Source organism: Carassius auratus, chromosome 17 (genome assembly GCF_003368295.1).
Source record: "Carassius auratus strain Wakin chromosome 17, ASM336829v1, whole genome shotgun sequence".
Classification (NCBI taxonomy): domain Eukaryota; kingdom Metazoa; phylum Chordata; class Actinopteri; order Cypriniformes; family Cyprinidae; genus Carassius; species Carassius auratus.
Window position 1 is genome coordinate 16,139,038 of NC_039259.1, and position 17,365 is coordinate 16,156,402.

At 37.2% G+C, this 17,365-nt stretch overlaps 1 protein-coding gene across 17 annotated transcripts in view; it reads right to left on the reverse strand.

Annotated features, from left to right (window-relative positions):
- Positions 1–17,365, reverse strand: part of nrxn3a (neurexin 3a) — a 231,977-nt gene that overhangs the window by 162,279 nt on the left and 52,333 nt on the right. For 8 of the 17 annotated variants that reach the window (XM_026286067.1, XM_026286074.1, XM_026286077.1 and 5 more), the window contains 3 exons: positions 6,723–7,024; positions 5,603–5,647; positions 4,362–4,523 (listed from right to left, as the gene is read on the reverse strand). In XM_026286067.1, the coding sequence (XP_026141852.1) occupies positions 4,362–4,523; positions 5,603–5,647; positions 6,723–7,024 (509 nt within the window). The remainder of the gene's footprint in view (positions 1–4,361; positions 4,524–5,602; positions 5,648–6,722; positions 7,025–17,365) is intronic. The other 9 variants (XM_026286083.1, XM_026286082.1, XM_026286081.1 and 6 more) reach the window with 2 other exon arrangements.

A 17,365-nucleotide genomic window follows, 5' to 3' on the forward strand; every position in this document is an offset into this window, starting at 1 on the left:
GGTGGTATGGGTAGGTTTAAGGGTGGGTTAAGGTGTAAGGGATAGATAAATGTAAATACAGAAATTAATTACATGCAGGTATTTTTAAACATAAGTACGACGTAAAAACTTATTGTATGTAAACAATAAGTGCATTGTACCAAATTAAACATCTAAAAGTACATAGGCCACTTAATATAAAGTGGGACCAAAAAGTTTGATAAAAAAAAAACATGATATAATAAACCTCAGACAGAGTAAACACCATCATTTGTTTAGGCCAGATTATATGGCAGCATTGCACTTCATGTCTAAGACAATCCCAGAATGCATTGCACTTGAGAAGTTAAGATGCTAGTAGGCAACATTTAGCTTACTAGGTTTCAGAATGAGCTTGTATGTCATTTGAAGTGAAGTTCATTCAACATATTGTATTTTTGTGCACCTGTGTTTCAATTCTGCTGATGAAATATTGAAAACATGTCTTTCCACAGATCTGGATTGTGAAAGACAGTATGTCAAATCAAATGCTGTCTGCTCTCACTGACTGCTATGAGCATGGGATAAGCAAAGGGATATTTGCTTGGATTTGAAGTCAAGGTTCTGTTGTAGTGCCCATGCTGTTGCGCTGAGAACTGGAAGAGCAGCTATCTCAGGGTCCTCCCCATGCCTGCGGCCTCCTCTCTGCCTGTGCTGGGCCTGTAGTGACACCCGCATTCATCATCCACAGCTGTCTGCTTCTACTATAAATCTCTGCCTACAGTGCCTACCCACCACTCTCAAGGAATTAATAGCCCCCAGGTCAAACTGGAGAAAACTTGGAAATCGGTATAGATTATTCACTAGTCAAGCATGCCAGGTGGCCCTTTGTGGATGTTTTGCATGGGAGCTTAGGGCAACAATGTGTAGATAGGTCTAGATGGCCTGGTTGGACATGGTATAACAGGTCAGGGCTTGCACAGCCAAACACCTGACTGTTGGCATAATGACATTCGGTCTGGTCTGCAACTTATTCAATCAGAGTTTATTTTTATTTATAAACCTCTGCTAGACCACAGCTCATCTGCATGCACTGTATTCACATATAATTTTCCTCACAAGCTCAACAGTGTTGAACCAAATGCTAATGCTAGTTAGCATGCTAATGTGAGAAGCCTACCATCTTCACTTTCACAAACTACATGACCTATGGGGAAATCTGTTATCAACTCATTGCTGCTAGCTAGCCATTTAACACAGACTATCTATGAAGGTCTTCTTAAAGAGAGAGGAATTGTATCAGTTTACTTTCATGTCATTTCAAACTGTCTTTCTTCTGTCAATAAAATAAGATGTTTTGAAGAATCTGGTAATCAAACAGTTTTGGTTACCATTTACCTCCATATTATGGACCACAAGAAAATAGAAATAATAAAAAAATGATATAAAAAACATTCTTAAAATCTGTGTTATTTTACTGTTATTATAAACTATATTATTATATTAATTATCATATACTATCGTAGAATTTGTTACAAAAAAATATTGGCTTCATGTTTTAAGTTTTCTGTTAGTTTAACATTTCTAATTTTTAGTCCTGTCCACCACATATTTTGTGTTATATTCCACAAAAAAATAAATAAAAAAGAAATAAATACATGACTTTAACTGATGCTTTGTTTTATTTCATCAAAATATAATTTCATCTGAACACATGCCTGACACAGAAGACAAAGACCACTCCTGCTGTTTTTCCCCCGCCCCAGCTTTTGCCGAATATTAATAGTTCTGCGGTGCTTACTGATGCAGATCTGCTGGATAGAGGATGAGAGAGCAAGTAAGGCTAGGTCAACCTATCTATCAGAAATCTCAGACCTCTCTCGCATCCATAGAGCAGTGCTGGCTCTGGAGCAAGTGTCCAGAGAGCAGGGACAGTTTCATCCAGCCGGCCCAGCAAAGTGACAAATGACAGTCACCATGCACACATCCTGGAAAATGATTGTGATGGCAGAGCACAAAGGAAGGAAGCCAGAGTCCAGCTCAGCAGTGGAGGCCGCTCCGTATCCAGTCATTAGTGCTGGCAGACCCCTGTGCAGCCACATGCCCTGCCGTACCCTGATTACTGCCCTTCACGCTCAGCTTGAAAGACGGACACAAGGCAGGTCCAGGGAGGCCTGTGAATATCTATACGATAGTCTGCTTCATTTAAAGAATAAGAAAATTTGTTGTTAATAATGCTAAAAATAAGCTACCCATCTATCATTTATTTATTTTTATTTTTACTTTTAAAACTGTAGTCTTATACATAAAGAAATCAGCACATATTGCTCAGATTTTCTGTCTTAAGACCATTTTTTGAAACATAGGTAGTGTTAAATGTGTCTCTCTGCATTACCCTTCTCACAACATGACTGCAATAAGCATCTTGTGCCACAGGGTGGTACACTCTACAATACCACAGTCTACTTCTAATAAGATGTACTATCACTTAGGTTTACCAGTACAAAAATACCCTAGAACTGGCAAAAGTTTTTAGTGAATAAAGGAAAAATAAAAGGAAATTAATATAATTGTATGTTTAATTGACACCAGCTAAAAATGCAAAATGGCACGCTTATGATCATGTAATCTTAATCCGACAGTCTCACACATGATCCATAACAACTACATCATTTTCAGCTTCCACATCAGATTTGAGGTTTTAAAAGCTGCGAAGCATTTAAAATGTCTTTTTATCCGTGGACTCGTGCTATGAGAAAGAGTGTGAGGAGGAGGTATCTATCATTATGGCCACTCTTGGGTGGGTGAAGGATATATAAGTTCTGCTATCTCGTCTTGAGCAGCCCTTAGCATCCAGTTCACCTATCTAACAGAGCAGTGTTATGTAAGCACTTGCTATAATCGCAGCACATAGGAGACTGATTACTGTAATCTCTGACATGGCTGGCAGTTTTTTTACAACTCAGCACAGTAAAGAGGGAATGAAATAATTTTTTTACGCAAACGCCGATGTTGCAGGTTTTTAGCCCTGCGATAGGAGGGCCGCTCTGAGATGGAAATGGCAGCGATAGCTTGATGGCGGGTCATTAAAAGATAGCAGGCTGTTGTAGCGCTCACTGCGAAAAAGGAGGTTCTGTTGTCTGCTGTTTGTTCAGCATGAATTAATGGAGGATCTCACCAGCAACCGCGCAACAGAGTAATTGCCTATTTCCAGCTAAATTAAAGATCATTCCATTTACTGATAAAGTTATCCAGACCTGACAACTGAGGAGTGTGGAAATGAACAGCTGATCGAAAGAGAATGACATCTAACTTTTGCAAACAGTATAATGGCTCTTAGAAGGTGAAATGAAAGTGGATCTGGATCATATTAATCGGGAAAAAAAAATAGTTTAAAGAGAACTTTTTAGGACTAAGGTGGTTTGCATTGTGATATAACTTTCATGACAAGGTTTTTCATGACTATTAATGCATTTACATTACATTAATTTTTTTCTGATGAAAAACTTCTTTAAATGTAGTTTTTAATTTAAATATAACTCCATTTTACTTCATTTTTACTTAAAGTTTACCATTACTGTAATGTGGAAAATTTTATAATAATAATAATAATAATAATAATAATAATAATAATAATAATAATAACAATAATACAAGGGTGAACTGAAAGTGAAAACAAAATCTGTCTGGATCATAATTCATTCAAAAAGCAACAAGCAATTTTTAGGACAAGGTTTTTCATTACCATTACTTTATTCCCATTACATGTACTGCAGTCAATTATTATTATTTATTTATTATTTGTTATTTTTTTGGCTTTTGATAAAAAAAAACATCCTTAAATTACAAATTTCAATAAATAAATACCCCAAAAGAAAAGAAAAAAAAAAAAGTTTATTTAAGCAGAATATAACTTATTATTTTTATTTTTACTTTAGGGGTGAAATTGGAAACATTTTTCTGTGAGATTCACCCTTGTGGGAACATTTCTAGTTTGCATTTAGAGATGTCTTCATGTCCAGTTGTTCAGAAGAATCAATTTGGTGTTCCCTTTTTGAGAATGATGCATATCACTATGCAAAGTCTCATCTCATCCAATCACCTTAGCTTCTTCTCTGGCCTGCGAAACCTTAATCAAATGATTCACCACAATTGAAAAGTCATATTAAATACGCCTGAAACAATTTCGCATCTGGGCAGAAATGTATAACTCCAGCAAATTTCATTAGAGAAACGCACCACTGGTATGATGTCTGCTCTATCCTTTTAACCAGATAAGCTATACTGAATCTATTATTCTGCTCAGGTGGTTCTATTCAAACTTGTTCCCCTTCAGTCCAGACAAGGATATGGTTCATATGATGCATGTAGATGAAAGAACGGGGTTCGCCAAGACCACCTACTTCTTTCAGGCAACCCATAAAGTTGTTGCTGACGGGCGACCCAGGTAAGTCTGCTGTGCTTGGACTTCCTCCGACGTAGAAGAAATCATCTGATCCCAGCATTGTGTAGTCCTCCTGCGTATAGCCTGTTGTAGTCAGGATGCCGTCCACAGATATTGTCACCTGATTGGGAGGAATGATAAAAGGGAGGGAAAAATCCATTTATGAACATCATGGCTGTGACGGCCGCTCTACCAGGAATAGGTTAGCTTCGATCTTGCTGGTTGCTGTCTGTCTTTGATTGTGTACCAAAAGACCACTTTGAGACTTTAGTAGGCCGTTCTTATCTAGTATTTGTAGACTTACAAAGGACAGGTAAAGAAAATATTTTGCCGGCATATTTTCTTTATCTATGATGGTGTTAGAAATGGTTTTCTGGTATGGGGCAATATTTTGAGGGGTTAGTGTTATGTACAAACTATAGACAAATTGCTTGTTTTTAGTTCAAATTCTTAGCACATAGGGTTAGTTGACACATACGTATGCATGCGTTCCAAATTGAGCTAATACTACCACAAATGAGCATGCAACACAGAAATCAGATGGTCTTTTTCCTCATTTAACATTAATAACTACACTGCAAACATGAAATCATGCATCTTCTTCAAGCCAAGACAACATGCAAGGGGAGGCAGCACATATGAGACCAAAGCCAAAGCTTACAGGATGAGGGGTAATGATGGAGCATACAAGAAGTCATGACCTACACCACAATATGGGTACAGGAAACTGGGCAGATGGTGGGTTGCTCAGACAAGAGTTTTGGTGTTAGTAACACAAGGGCTGATCCAGCATGAATGGGTCGACGCGGCATGCGCAAACAACTGGAATCAACTGTCAGAGCTCCAGAGCTGAAGTAGTTCTTTATTCTTGATATATTTTCATACTGTTGTTTTCGTCACTTTATTTGTTTAGGAAAGCTTCTGCCAGTTTTTGACAGTATTTGATATAAAAAAAGGGCTAAAAGGACATCTAAAGCTGTCCAAAGAAGAAGTTCAAAGAAAGAAAGATAGAAAATGGCGGTAAAGCTGTAGTGGAAAATGGAATGAGGACATCTGGAAGAAAAAAAAAAGAAATCCCCGAAATACAAACCCAAGTCTGTTTATTTCTTATGAAGCCATGAAACCCCAAAAAAAGAGAAAGAAAAAGGGCCAGGGAAACACACGCTAAACCCAAAAAAGGACAATAAGAATGATATCTACCAGACAATGTAGTTTGTTTACCATAGCGTGTCCAATACCTGAATGCTTTGAGAAAAGGGGGAAGGAAAGCAAATTAAACAATAACAAAAGGGTTGTTAATAAAATGAAATAAACTCAAATGAAGTCATGATGAGTAGAACATTAGTTTAGGTTCTGGTTGGTAAACTAAAGACTAGTCAATGGTTTATGAGTGGTTAGTCTGAGTCTGAACAAATGTTATCCATAGACAAGCAAAGCATATGAGTGAGAGTAAGAAAAGGTGGAAAAGAAAAAGAAGTGGCTTCTCCTCAGAGCCGGTGGCATTTCACTTTTTGTGAAGATACTGCACTATTCGGCAAAATGTGCATACTCACTTGAAAAACCTTCCAGAATACAGACTGAGTTTTTCACCAGTAATTCCCAAATCTTTGGTTGCCAAAACACATTTAGCTTCAATTTTTAGGTCTATCTTAATGTAATGTTTCATAACGTGTTGTTTTCTGCTTCAACCGTGAACAGTGACCTCTATCTAGCTACCTCTTTGTTGTGATTCATACGGTTTTTGACTTTCCTCGGGCAGTTGTATAAGGTAATTCTAATCATGTTCTTGGCGTGATAGTAAAACAGCTATTAAACAAAGCGAAAAAAAAATGTCACAGTCCTAGTGGATCAGAGCTGAAATAGCTTGTGCTTGTGGGCACTCACGCCTCCACACACGCCTGTGCAAAAAGCGACATCCTTTCACTCCTGAGGGGCAAAACCACCCTAAATATTTACATATTTTAAAATGCCGCGGCGGAGTGATTTAACAGTTCAACAAAGATTGGCTGTGGGTAAATGGAACGGTTGAGGTTGGTTGGAGCCTCTCCCCACTGCCCTGATAAGACAGACTGTTTGGAGAAGTGAGGTGAATATCTAGAGGGGTGAGAGAGACAGCCTCTTGAAGCCATCACACTGTTGATAGCTTCAGACAGAGGTAAATGCCTGAGGAGGCAAGGTAGAAGAACTCAGAGGAAGAAATAGTTGCGTTAGCATCTCGAAGAACGTACAATAACCGAAAATGCTAATTTAAGCTACAAACAGTAGCATTTAGTTTTGAATTACATCAGAAAACATGAAATTCGAGCCACTTCAGAATTACCTGTCTGAGGTTGCGCGTGACTTTCACGTCATGCCAGGCATTGTCGTTGAATTTGCCATTGACTGGCTCGACAATGGCCTCAAAGGCTCCGGATCCCAAGTTGATGACCAACGAAACAGCCCCATCTTTCAGGGCCAGGTTGACGTAGTCTGCTGACTTGCCCGTGTGAAGGATAAGGCCATTTCTTTGCCAGGTTTTGAAGGACAATGTGATTTCATCGCTGCTGCTCTGGATGGGATTCTGAGACAAGTCGAAGCAGAAGTACTCGGAACCTCTAAATGTGGCCACGTTCTCTTCTCGTGCTATAAGAGAAGGATAAAAATGTTGTTAGAACTTCTTGAAAAAAAAAAAAAAAACACAAATATACAAGTTTCATGAAATTAACCACTGAAGAAATGCAATTAAGTTCAGGGCAGATGACACAAAATCTGACAAGATGACGCATATCCAAGTGTGGGCAGCGAAACACACAAAGGCTGTGCATTTAAAGCCAAAGATCTGGTGAGATCATCAGGGAGATCATTTCTCTTGTTGAGCCATATATGCATTAATATTCAGTGATTGTGTTGCATGTCTGAGTCATAATTACAAAAATTGCCTTGCCCTCGAATCCATCACCATTAATGTTGTCTGAGCTCCTCAAACAATGCCTGATCCATGAGATCATCCAGAGATGACACAGAAGCAGCATCTGAAGTGGCATTTAGATGCATTTTTATGCAACTCAGAGGTGGAATAAATGCATATAAACTGCACTAATAAGACTGAGACCTTTACAATAACAATTATGATAATATCATAAACAATGCATTTCACATACCCTTACTTAAAAACAGTAGAATAGAACAAAGAATAGTTTCCTAATAACGTTTAAAGTTCACAAGAAAGGCTGTTACCCATTTTATTTCAGTACATATTTTAAAGTAAAACAGGTTATCCTACAAGTAAAAAAAAATGTAGGGTAGTAATTGTATTTATCCACCAGGCTTTGATTTGATCAAGGAAAATAGTCTATATATATGGTCAAAGGGGAGGAGCTGTAAAAGGTGTTTGATACCATCAGCTGAACATAACAGTAATTTCAGAGGTGGAAGATGAGAGATTATGATGGAAAACTTAGATATCAGTAATTGTCATATAAAATTGACTTTAAATGTAGTTTTAGTGATTGCATGCCAAGATCCCATTGGTCATTGTAATTCATAGCAGATAATCTACTGCATCCACACTTATGGAAATAAGTTCACTGTGGTCTCCAGTCCATTAATCACAAAGCTATGGTGGTGTGGCTCAGACGAGGTAAAAAATACACATATCTAATGGAAAGTTCTTACACTAGACATCATTTACATCAGGTGGCCAGAGAAGGACCTCGGCACTAATAGCATCATTGATTTATCAGTACTTCACTTGGGCCACCATGGGGTCGATATATTCTCTAGCTAAATGTTGACAAAACACTCACATGTCCAAGTCTATGCTCCACCTCAGCGATCAGCATTAGTGGATGTAGCATGTGTTTTAACTGACTGGGTAAAGACATCTTGACCAGTTTTTCTCTGGACTAAGGAAGCCTGAGCAGACTGCAGGGTTGCAGAGCAGATTTTCTCATCAGGGCTGGTGCTGGTGCCCAGCTGTGATACACTTCACATGGTAATAAACTCACGGATAAGAACAGGGCAAACTGACTGACGGTGGAACATATTGGAAACACATGGGACCCTGATGCAGCTGGTGAACACCAAAACCAAAAACCCACGACTTCTGTGCAGTCAGAGAGATGATTCAGATTATATAGCTCATTACAAGGCTGAAAGAAACAGATTAATGAAAGATGACTGGATGGATAGTGGGAAAGAGTTTCGTCCAGCAGGAGAGGGTGGTGTATCACCCATGTGTCAAAAACTGGCTGTTAGATATACTTGGCTACTCATAGTGCAAATCCCACACTGCTGAATAAATTCTCAAGTCCATTAAAATTTGGCTAGACTGTACAGGAAAAAAATAAAGAGAGCTCAATGTTTAGCCCGTGGAGATTACTGGACCATGCTAAAGAGGGTCAAGGAGTTTTCTAGCACCAATACAAATCAACACAATAGAAAGACACAGACGGTCAACAAAACTATCACAGGCCTTACAAATGAAATTCTGGCCCACTCTGCATTACTAGTCTGCTAAGCATTAATGACATTCACAATTCACTATAAATGAAATATAAATAATCATTTTAGTTAATTTTAGTATTATTTAATTATCAGAATGAATTCTATTAAAAACATTTATAATAAAATTTTATTATTACATATTAATTGATGATATTTGCAAAATACATTTATTTCAAATGTATACAGTCAATATATAATTGCATTTATGTATATTTTAGTGCTGGGCAATGATTAATCCAAAATAAAAATAAAAAAATTATACATAGTATATGTGTGTGTGCTGTGTATATTTATTATTTATTTATAAATACACACACATGCATTTATCTATTTAAGACAGATATGTCATGTTTATATATTAAATATATTTATATATAATATAAATCATATGAATATAAATATATACATGAAAATACATGTAAATATTTTCAAAATATATACTGTATGTGTCTTTTTATATACATAATAATCTATACACAGTACACACAGATATTATACAAACAATTTTTATTTTTATTTTGGATGCAATTAATTGCAAATAAATGTTGCCCAGCACCAGATATTTAAGCATTTGCAGACATCATGCATAAATGTTGTATTAAATATATATCTATTTATGTAAACACATATTTAGTAGCACCTTAAATCAGTTTTTTATAATAATAACTGTAATTATAACTGCACAGAACTCTGATTCATGCCTGGTATAAATCAAATAAAGGGAATATTTCACCAGCATCTCTTGTCCTCCTGCACACATCTAACTTCAAATCTCAACATCATGAGTAAGAAAACTAGATCACCTGCTTGAGACAAGTAAAAGCTTTTCAAGCTGTTGAACAGGGACTAGTGCTTTTTAGGTGTTATTGTGAGCTACATGCTGGCATGAAAGCCTTGTGTCGACACCTCAGCAGATGCATTATTACTCCCCTCAGCACGGACACTGTTAGTGGCGTGTTTCTGAAAGAGCAGGCCCTCAAATAGCTCCCAGACACCTTATCTCCTTCCTCCTGACTGACTTGGTGCTGTAACCGCATCCCTGAGATCCTGCCATGCTGTTAAAGTTCCTAAAGAGAGTACTGATCAATTATTAATTAAACAGAGTGTTGTTTTTACTAAAGACACCGCACCACATTACTGCCAGATGTTATCCTGCACAATCATCTTTAGCTCTAAATTCTTAATAAAATGTCATCTTCCCACGCTGATATGATGTGGGATTGCATGATGTGAAGGATACACGGGAGGGTCAGTAAAGGGGAAAAGAAAAAGGAAAAAGACTGATTATGGCTGTGAAAAACATTGGCACTTTATTTGCGGGGCAGGTTGGGGCGGGTTATTAAAAACAAAATGTAAAAAATCCATTTATGTTGCATGCAATTCCCTATAGCCTATATTAAAAATGTGGAATATATATTTACATATTTTATTTGGTTCTTTGATAAGGTTACAATACGAAGGTCTAAGTAACAACGTAACTTGCGTGATGTCCCCGCGGGTCGTCTCATAACCTGCAGACCCCGCGGGTCGGGTCGGGGAAGGTAGTCAAAGTAAAAGAAATTTTACTCTATTTGCAGGACGGGCCAAATAATTTCATAAATGCAGGACCTGTGGTTTGGAAAAAAATCAAACCCGTGCATCACTAACGTAAACTATCTCAAGTGTTTGGTCAGGACAATTTTTTTTTTTTAATTTTCAAATAAGTTTTGCACTCCGTGACTGCATTTATTGAATAAAAACAGCAAAAAAAATACTTTATTTATAAAAAAAACTATTTTCTATTTTAACATATTTAACAAATTACTGTATTTTCTTTCTTTTAATGCAAATCTGAATTTTCAGCATCCATTACTCCAGTCTTCTGTGTCACTTGATCCTTCAGAAATCATTCTAATATGCTGATTTTTATTATCATCAGTGTTGGCTAATGTTCAAATTATCAGACTACTGTTTTTGTTTAGTATTTAGCAAAAAATTATCAATCTTATAACTTGTGGCTGCATTAACTGCATTAAATATTTTAACATGTTTGATAGACTAGTCCATATACTGTACAAGGCCCCCAAACAATCCTACTTTTTCCAAGCTCTAGTATATATAAAGATACAGAAACAGAGAAAAGTCTCATTACCAGACATGTGGCCAAAAGAATGAAGTTATTTGCTTTCACAAGCTATGTGTTCATTGAATACATTTTTCAATATGTCAATATGTTAGTTAAAGATAATTATAAGACATATTGTTGGCGATGTAGCATATGGTACGTGGGATTCAATGCCGGCCTTGCAGGAAATCCAGCTGAGATTAAAATACTGAATAGCGTTTATTCATTCCTTTGTATTTATTTTAGACTTTCTCCTTTATAATGTTTCCAGTCTATAATCTAGAACTATCACACAGAATACTGTGAACAAAAAGCAGAGCAGAGAAGCACATTTCTCACAGTTTCTGTCTCGCCACAGCACTCCTTTCAAAACAAACCTTATCTGTATAGATTTTTAATGAAAATCCTCAGGGGGGGCAAAGGTACTTAATCTCCTCCATAATGGAGAATCCGACAAAAAGGAGGGGTGAGGTTACGGGGTGTGTGTGTGAGATAGTAAACCTGCTGAATTATGAAATCTTAATGAAAACATCATTATTAGTCAAATCGGCACCAGGGACAGAGATTCTTATCGAGTCATAATTGCAATGGTCCACTAATGCTTTTTCCCTCCACTACACAGAGACGGATGGTTTTGGTTTGGTCAGAGACATGCTCATGCGTAAAGGTGTCAGAGGCCCATGAGTGGAGAAAAGTAGTGTCGTTAGAGAAGCCATTAAATCCAGCATGCTTTAGGGAGGAGACCATTACAGGGTGAGAGCTCTCAAACTGTCAATCACATGTGAGAGGATGCAGGCAACTTTCTGACCAATTGGCCTCTCAACTCCTAAAAACAAAACTGGCATTTGCCACATAGTGCCCTCCACCATAGTGTCTCCTATGACTGACACAGATTGAAATAATAATACCTGCATCATGGGTGCTGACAATATATCAAAGATCTGAAGGGAGAGTTAAAAAACCCCCTGAGAATTCTGTCATCATTTGCAAACCGTATACACTTCATAATGGGACATTAACAAGTGTAACTGAATAATAGGTGTGGAATAAAGTAGAACAAGACTTAATATCAGGATTAGACTGGTTCATTCAAATATATTTTGCCTGAACCAAATTATCTGCATCAGCAAAATAAGTCTGAGAAATATTACCTTTTGATGACATATTTGATGAAACTTTTGTTCACAAATTAATTATGCACAAGAACATTCTTCACCAAATTAACACTCACCTTTATTTTTATGCCACTTTATAAAGTAAAGACTGTTTCGAAGAAGCTTATGTGTTTTTTCATTGAATTACACAGATTTTGCTTAAGCTTAACCAGAATAAAATGAAAATAAAAATATGCAATATAGAAGGAGCTGATTTTTGATATTTTGATTATGTTATCACCTTGTTCTGCATGAAAACACTCAAATAAAGGAAGATGCTCATTTTAACATTAAGCCATCTTAAAAGTGACCAAAAGATGAGCACATTCTTGCAATAGAGTACATAATTAGAGCTAAATAATCTCCCTCAGTCTTTCTCTCCCTCTCTTCATCTGTCAACTGAGGGCAGTGTTAAGGCTAATCTATCCCTGCAGATCCAGAGGGAGCTTCCAGACGGTGTGGCCCGAGCATCCGTCATGCAGCGGTGATGGAGAAAATCAATAAAGAGGGAACGAGAAACGGGGCCCATCTCCCTCGGGCTGACCTAGAGAGACCCCGTTGTGCAGGCCAAACTCCCGTCATGGACAGTTGCTGACTCGCCAGCATCTAGCAACCATGTATTACAAATTCAGAGTGTTAACTCACACTAAACTGCAACCAAACCCACCCACTATACTATTAGACTTATAATGTATGATATAATGTTTGATCAAGTTAATAGTGGTTGATGTTATTGTAGGGTTTTTCCTCTTTATAGAGATAGACTAGGTGTCTATTGAAGCTCTAATGACAAGCAGGTATCACTTTCTTTTTTGCACAATTTTCTAAAACCAACAAACCCTGTTTTTCTACTTATTATAAGAAAAAGTATTACTTTTGTAAATAACTAAAAAGCTACATTTGGTCCCAAACTAGCGAGCTCCTTCTAAGGGGTAACTATCTCCTTCTTACCCACTCCAAACATTTGCTGGAAAAGTAAAATAAATTCTAAGAGGTTCAGAGGGCCTGAAATTAGAGTCTCAGGCCTTATTTTGCACCTTTTGCTAGAAAGTGTTAATTGTTGATCTAAGTGTGTTGTTGAATCGCCCTCACTGAGAGAACATTCTGGGTAGGAGAGGCCTGCCGCAGTCCGTGTTCAGCTTCAATGGCTCGCTCCTCCCTTTTGCAGCTTTTAGCTGCTACAATTAGCTTTCTCTCTCTATTTCTCCATCTCTCTTGGTCTGTCTGCCTCCCCGCTGCTGTCTGGATGCCAGTCTGCCAGTTACAACCACTGTGTAGGAGAATTAACCTGTGTACGCCAGGTGAAACAAAAAGCTTGATGTGATTATTTGTAATTTCTTATAGTGATTGGTAGGATGTCCAAACACAATCAAACTACACAAGATCCAAATTGTGAACATCCGACTCTGTGTTATCCAGTCTGCTTCCTTTGAACCTTCAACTCCAGATGTATGTTATGTTAAAGTAGATATAAAACTGGATTTATCACCAGGTCACAAAAGCTTGCCAGTGATTGTAAAGATCGGAGCCGATGTACAGATGGTCGTATCAAGCCTGGTGTAAGAATGACGTAATGTTTGATTGCGGTATATGGAGCAAGTGTGTGTGATCGTGCTTGATTGTGGGTGTGTGACGTGCCTAGCTAGGACAGGAGTAGGAGTGAAATCAGCAGGGAGTTCTGGACTAGGACCAGTTGCAACAAGACAGGAATTCCAGATCGGACCATCTGTTGGTCTTTCTCAGAGCAAGCATACATAAATAACAACATCTTAAGTTCTGAAACACACTGTGCTTACACTAAAACCTTTATGTAACATACGTTAACACTTTAACCAGTTTAAATACAAAATGCGAATGTATTAAAACACACAGTTAGCATTATTCCTTTAAGCAACTTTCCTGGTGGGATGAGATCATTTCAGACACTAGTGGTAGATTAAACCAACTTCCCAGTACCAGCAAAGCCTTTCTTCCTGAGAATGAAAGATGAGAATGAAAAAATAACAGTATACAATCTGGTTCCTGTTAAAGGCCATGTTTTATCATCCTGTCTGTCAGCGATGAGGGTATTATCTCCTCTGCTACCTCGTTTTAGAGCAGCAAAAGTGAAACTACATGCAGATCAGCTCTTCAAATGACAAGCATTGCTGTGCTGTGCCCCATTCCATTGAAACTGTTTTCCACTTTTGAAAAGCTTCAGGATACTGTTTAAGCGTTTGCTTTCACAATTCAGGGAAAGCAATTTCATACCCAGCTAATTTAAATTTGCCAACTCTTTTTGATCTCTGGCATTAAATGTATTTCATAAATTTTTTTCTCGTATTTTCAATTACAGGTAAGACGCTCTAGGATTGAGGGTCCATCTGAAGAAGAAGAAGAAAACAAAACTATTAAAGCACTAGCAGTCCAACAACATTCATTGATCATAAAGCTATTCACTGATCAACCGCAGGTGATGTGCAGTCTTTAAGGGCTCATGGATTCTAGAAATAAAGTTACATCTGCAATCTAGAATTGACTTTCAAAGAGACTTGAAATTCACTAATAAAATAACAATTATATTCTATTTTAAATATTTATTTATTTTTATATTTATTTTTGAGTTTTCAGCATCATTTCTCTAGTCTTCTGTGTCACATGATCCTTCAGAAATCATTCTAATATGCTGATTTGGTGTACAAGATTTTTTTATTTTCTTTATTATCAACATTCAGGATTCTTTGTTTATATGAAATATAAATATTTTTAACATTCAATGTATTGTACTGCTTCCTTGCTGAATTAAAAGTTCCTAATTTTCAACAACAGACTTAAGGCGTGATTGTTACTGTTTTCAGAAATGTTCTATTGAGAAAAACTGAATATGCAGCACTGAAGCAGCGTGTTTTTGCACCATTGGAGATGTTGTTGGCTTTAGGAGTAATGATGCCACTAATGATGCTTCACACACATTTATTAAGCACAAGGACTCAATATGCACTGGAGCAAATGCAGATTCTTTCACATGAGTTCTTCTCTAGGATCTCCATTCCCTGAAAATGTCAAATTTTTCACTGTATCTACCATCCAGAGCTTTAGTGACATTTCCCTCTGAAAAGCTCAATTTCTGCCACTGTAATTTGGTGTAATGGCACGGAGTGGTTGATGTAATCCTAAAAAGGCAAAAGAAAAGCACAGAAAAACTAGAACAAGCCCACTATCAAAGGAGAAAGATACTGTCATCTCAGGAGTAAGACGGGGGTGAGGGAAGCTAAAATACATCTTGAAATGAGAGCCGACGAGCCAAAGAGAAGAGGAGAGATTCCTCCAATGGAATAGAGGACAGATAATCATCAGAAATGTCTGCACACACAAGAGATCTCATTTGTTAGTCTCCTCTCTGAAACCAATGAAAAGCCCGGATGTCAGTGAAGTTAACGTCACAAAGGAGAAACAACAGATCACACTGAACAGCAGGAAAATCCTGGCCGCCATTTTCACTACAATGAACACGTCATGACAGCTGTCGTTCTTTCAAATAATACAAAATCCTACATAAATCAATAAAATTATAGGAAAAATGGGCACTACAAGCCTGATCCAAAAATATTTTTGATATAGTACTGTTTTCATAAAGCATACAGCCATAAAATGAGCACTAAATCTCTATTTGTGAGCAGTGGCTTGTGAGTTATTCGGAAATCCAGCATTATTCATATACAGTACGCCTGTTCTTTGGATCAATATGTATTCTTACCCAAGGCATGACAGCCAGTACCATGACTATTTTATTTGCTTCCAACATAATACAGTGTTACTGGCCATTATCTCTGTTCTCAGCTGCTGTGTTGATATTTAATGAAGGGGCATCTACATCTGGGTGCCATTTTTCAGCTGCCTCTGTGTTGCCGGGGAGACATGCCGGTGGAGGGCAGTGGGGCTTGGCCCATCATTTTCCACTTGAACCAGATAAGACAGGCATTTAGTGCCAGAGCCCAAATTCAATATTTATTTTCCGGCCCCCTTCATTTGCATCTCACATGTTTCAAATGTTACACCCGGAGAGAGAGAGAGTCAGTGAGATGTTTGTTTGTTAGTAGGGTTAGTGTTTTATAATATGCAATGGAAGGTTATATTGGCAGACAGAGGAACGGTATATTGCACTATACAAATGCATAATTCTACTGTGATATGCAATAGCGGGCCGTCATAACTGAACACATTTTGTTAACAACTGAGTGCACTTAGTGAGGTCAAATAAAGCCACCTGATTTCCATGTGCATTTGCATTTATATTCCTAATGCAAATTCTGTATTATTATACGAAACAACAATAAAGTGCATGCATCACGTAAATAGATGCACTTGAAAAGGAGCACACTTTAAGTGCTAAGCTATGTTTAAAAAAAGAAAAGGGGGAAAAAACAATACAAGGAATCTGCAAAAACAGCAAATATATTGCCATTTCAGCTAAGGTCATAAAATTAATATAATATCCACAAATATCACAGAGCACAAATACAAACCCAGTACTACAGCACAGGCGAGAATAATTATTTGTAGTGCATTTGTAGATTAGGGTCTATATATATATATATGTGTGTGTGTGTGTGTGTGTGTGTGTGTGTGTGTGTGTATATATATATATATATATATATATATATATATATATATACACACACACACACACACACACACACACACAAACACATATATATCTCTTGAACAAGGAGCTCTAAAAGGCTTTTAGAATATTTACAGCTCTTTTGTTCTACACCATGTTCTACAGATGTTAAATCTACAAATAAAATGTGAAGATTATTCATAGAGCAGTTATTCACTTTATCAGTTATTTTCAATGATTTCAATATACTATCATTGAAACTATATTGTTTATTTACTTTTAACAAGTATGCTTTTGCAAAGTTTTTATTCTCTTTCGCACAGGAAAAACTTGGTGTTGTTCAGAACAAAAGGAAATATATTGGTATCAGCATCGACTATCGGCCATGAGTTTTAAAAATATCAGCAAAAGTCCAATATCACGCATCCCTAACATTATATTATATATAACTGTAGTGTTAACTATCAGCATGTACATACTGTAGTCATCTGAACGTAACCATCAACTATTGAGGTTACCTCCACAGTAAAGAAAAAATGCACATTAATAATGTACAGGAGCACATGCTTAGCCAAGAATATGCATCATAGTACTCGGGTAAAATATGTTTCCTATGT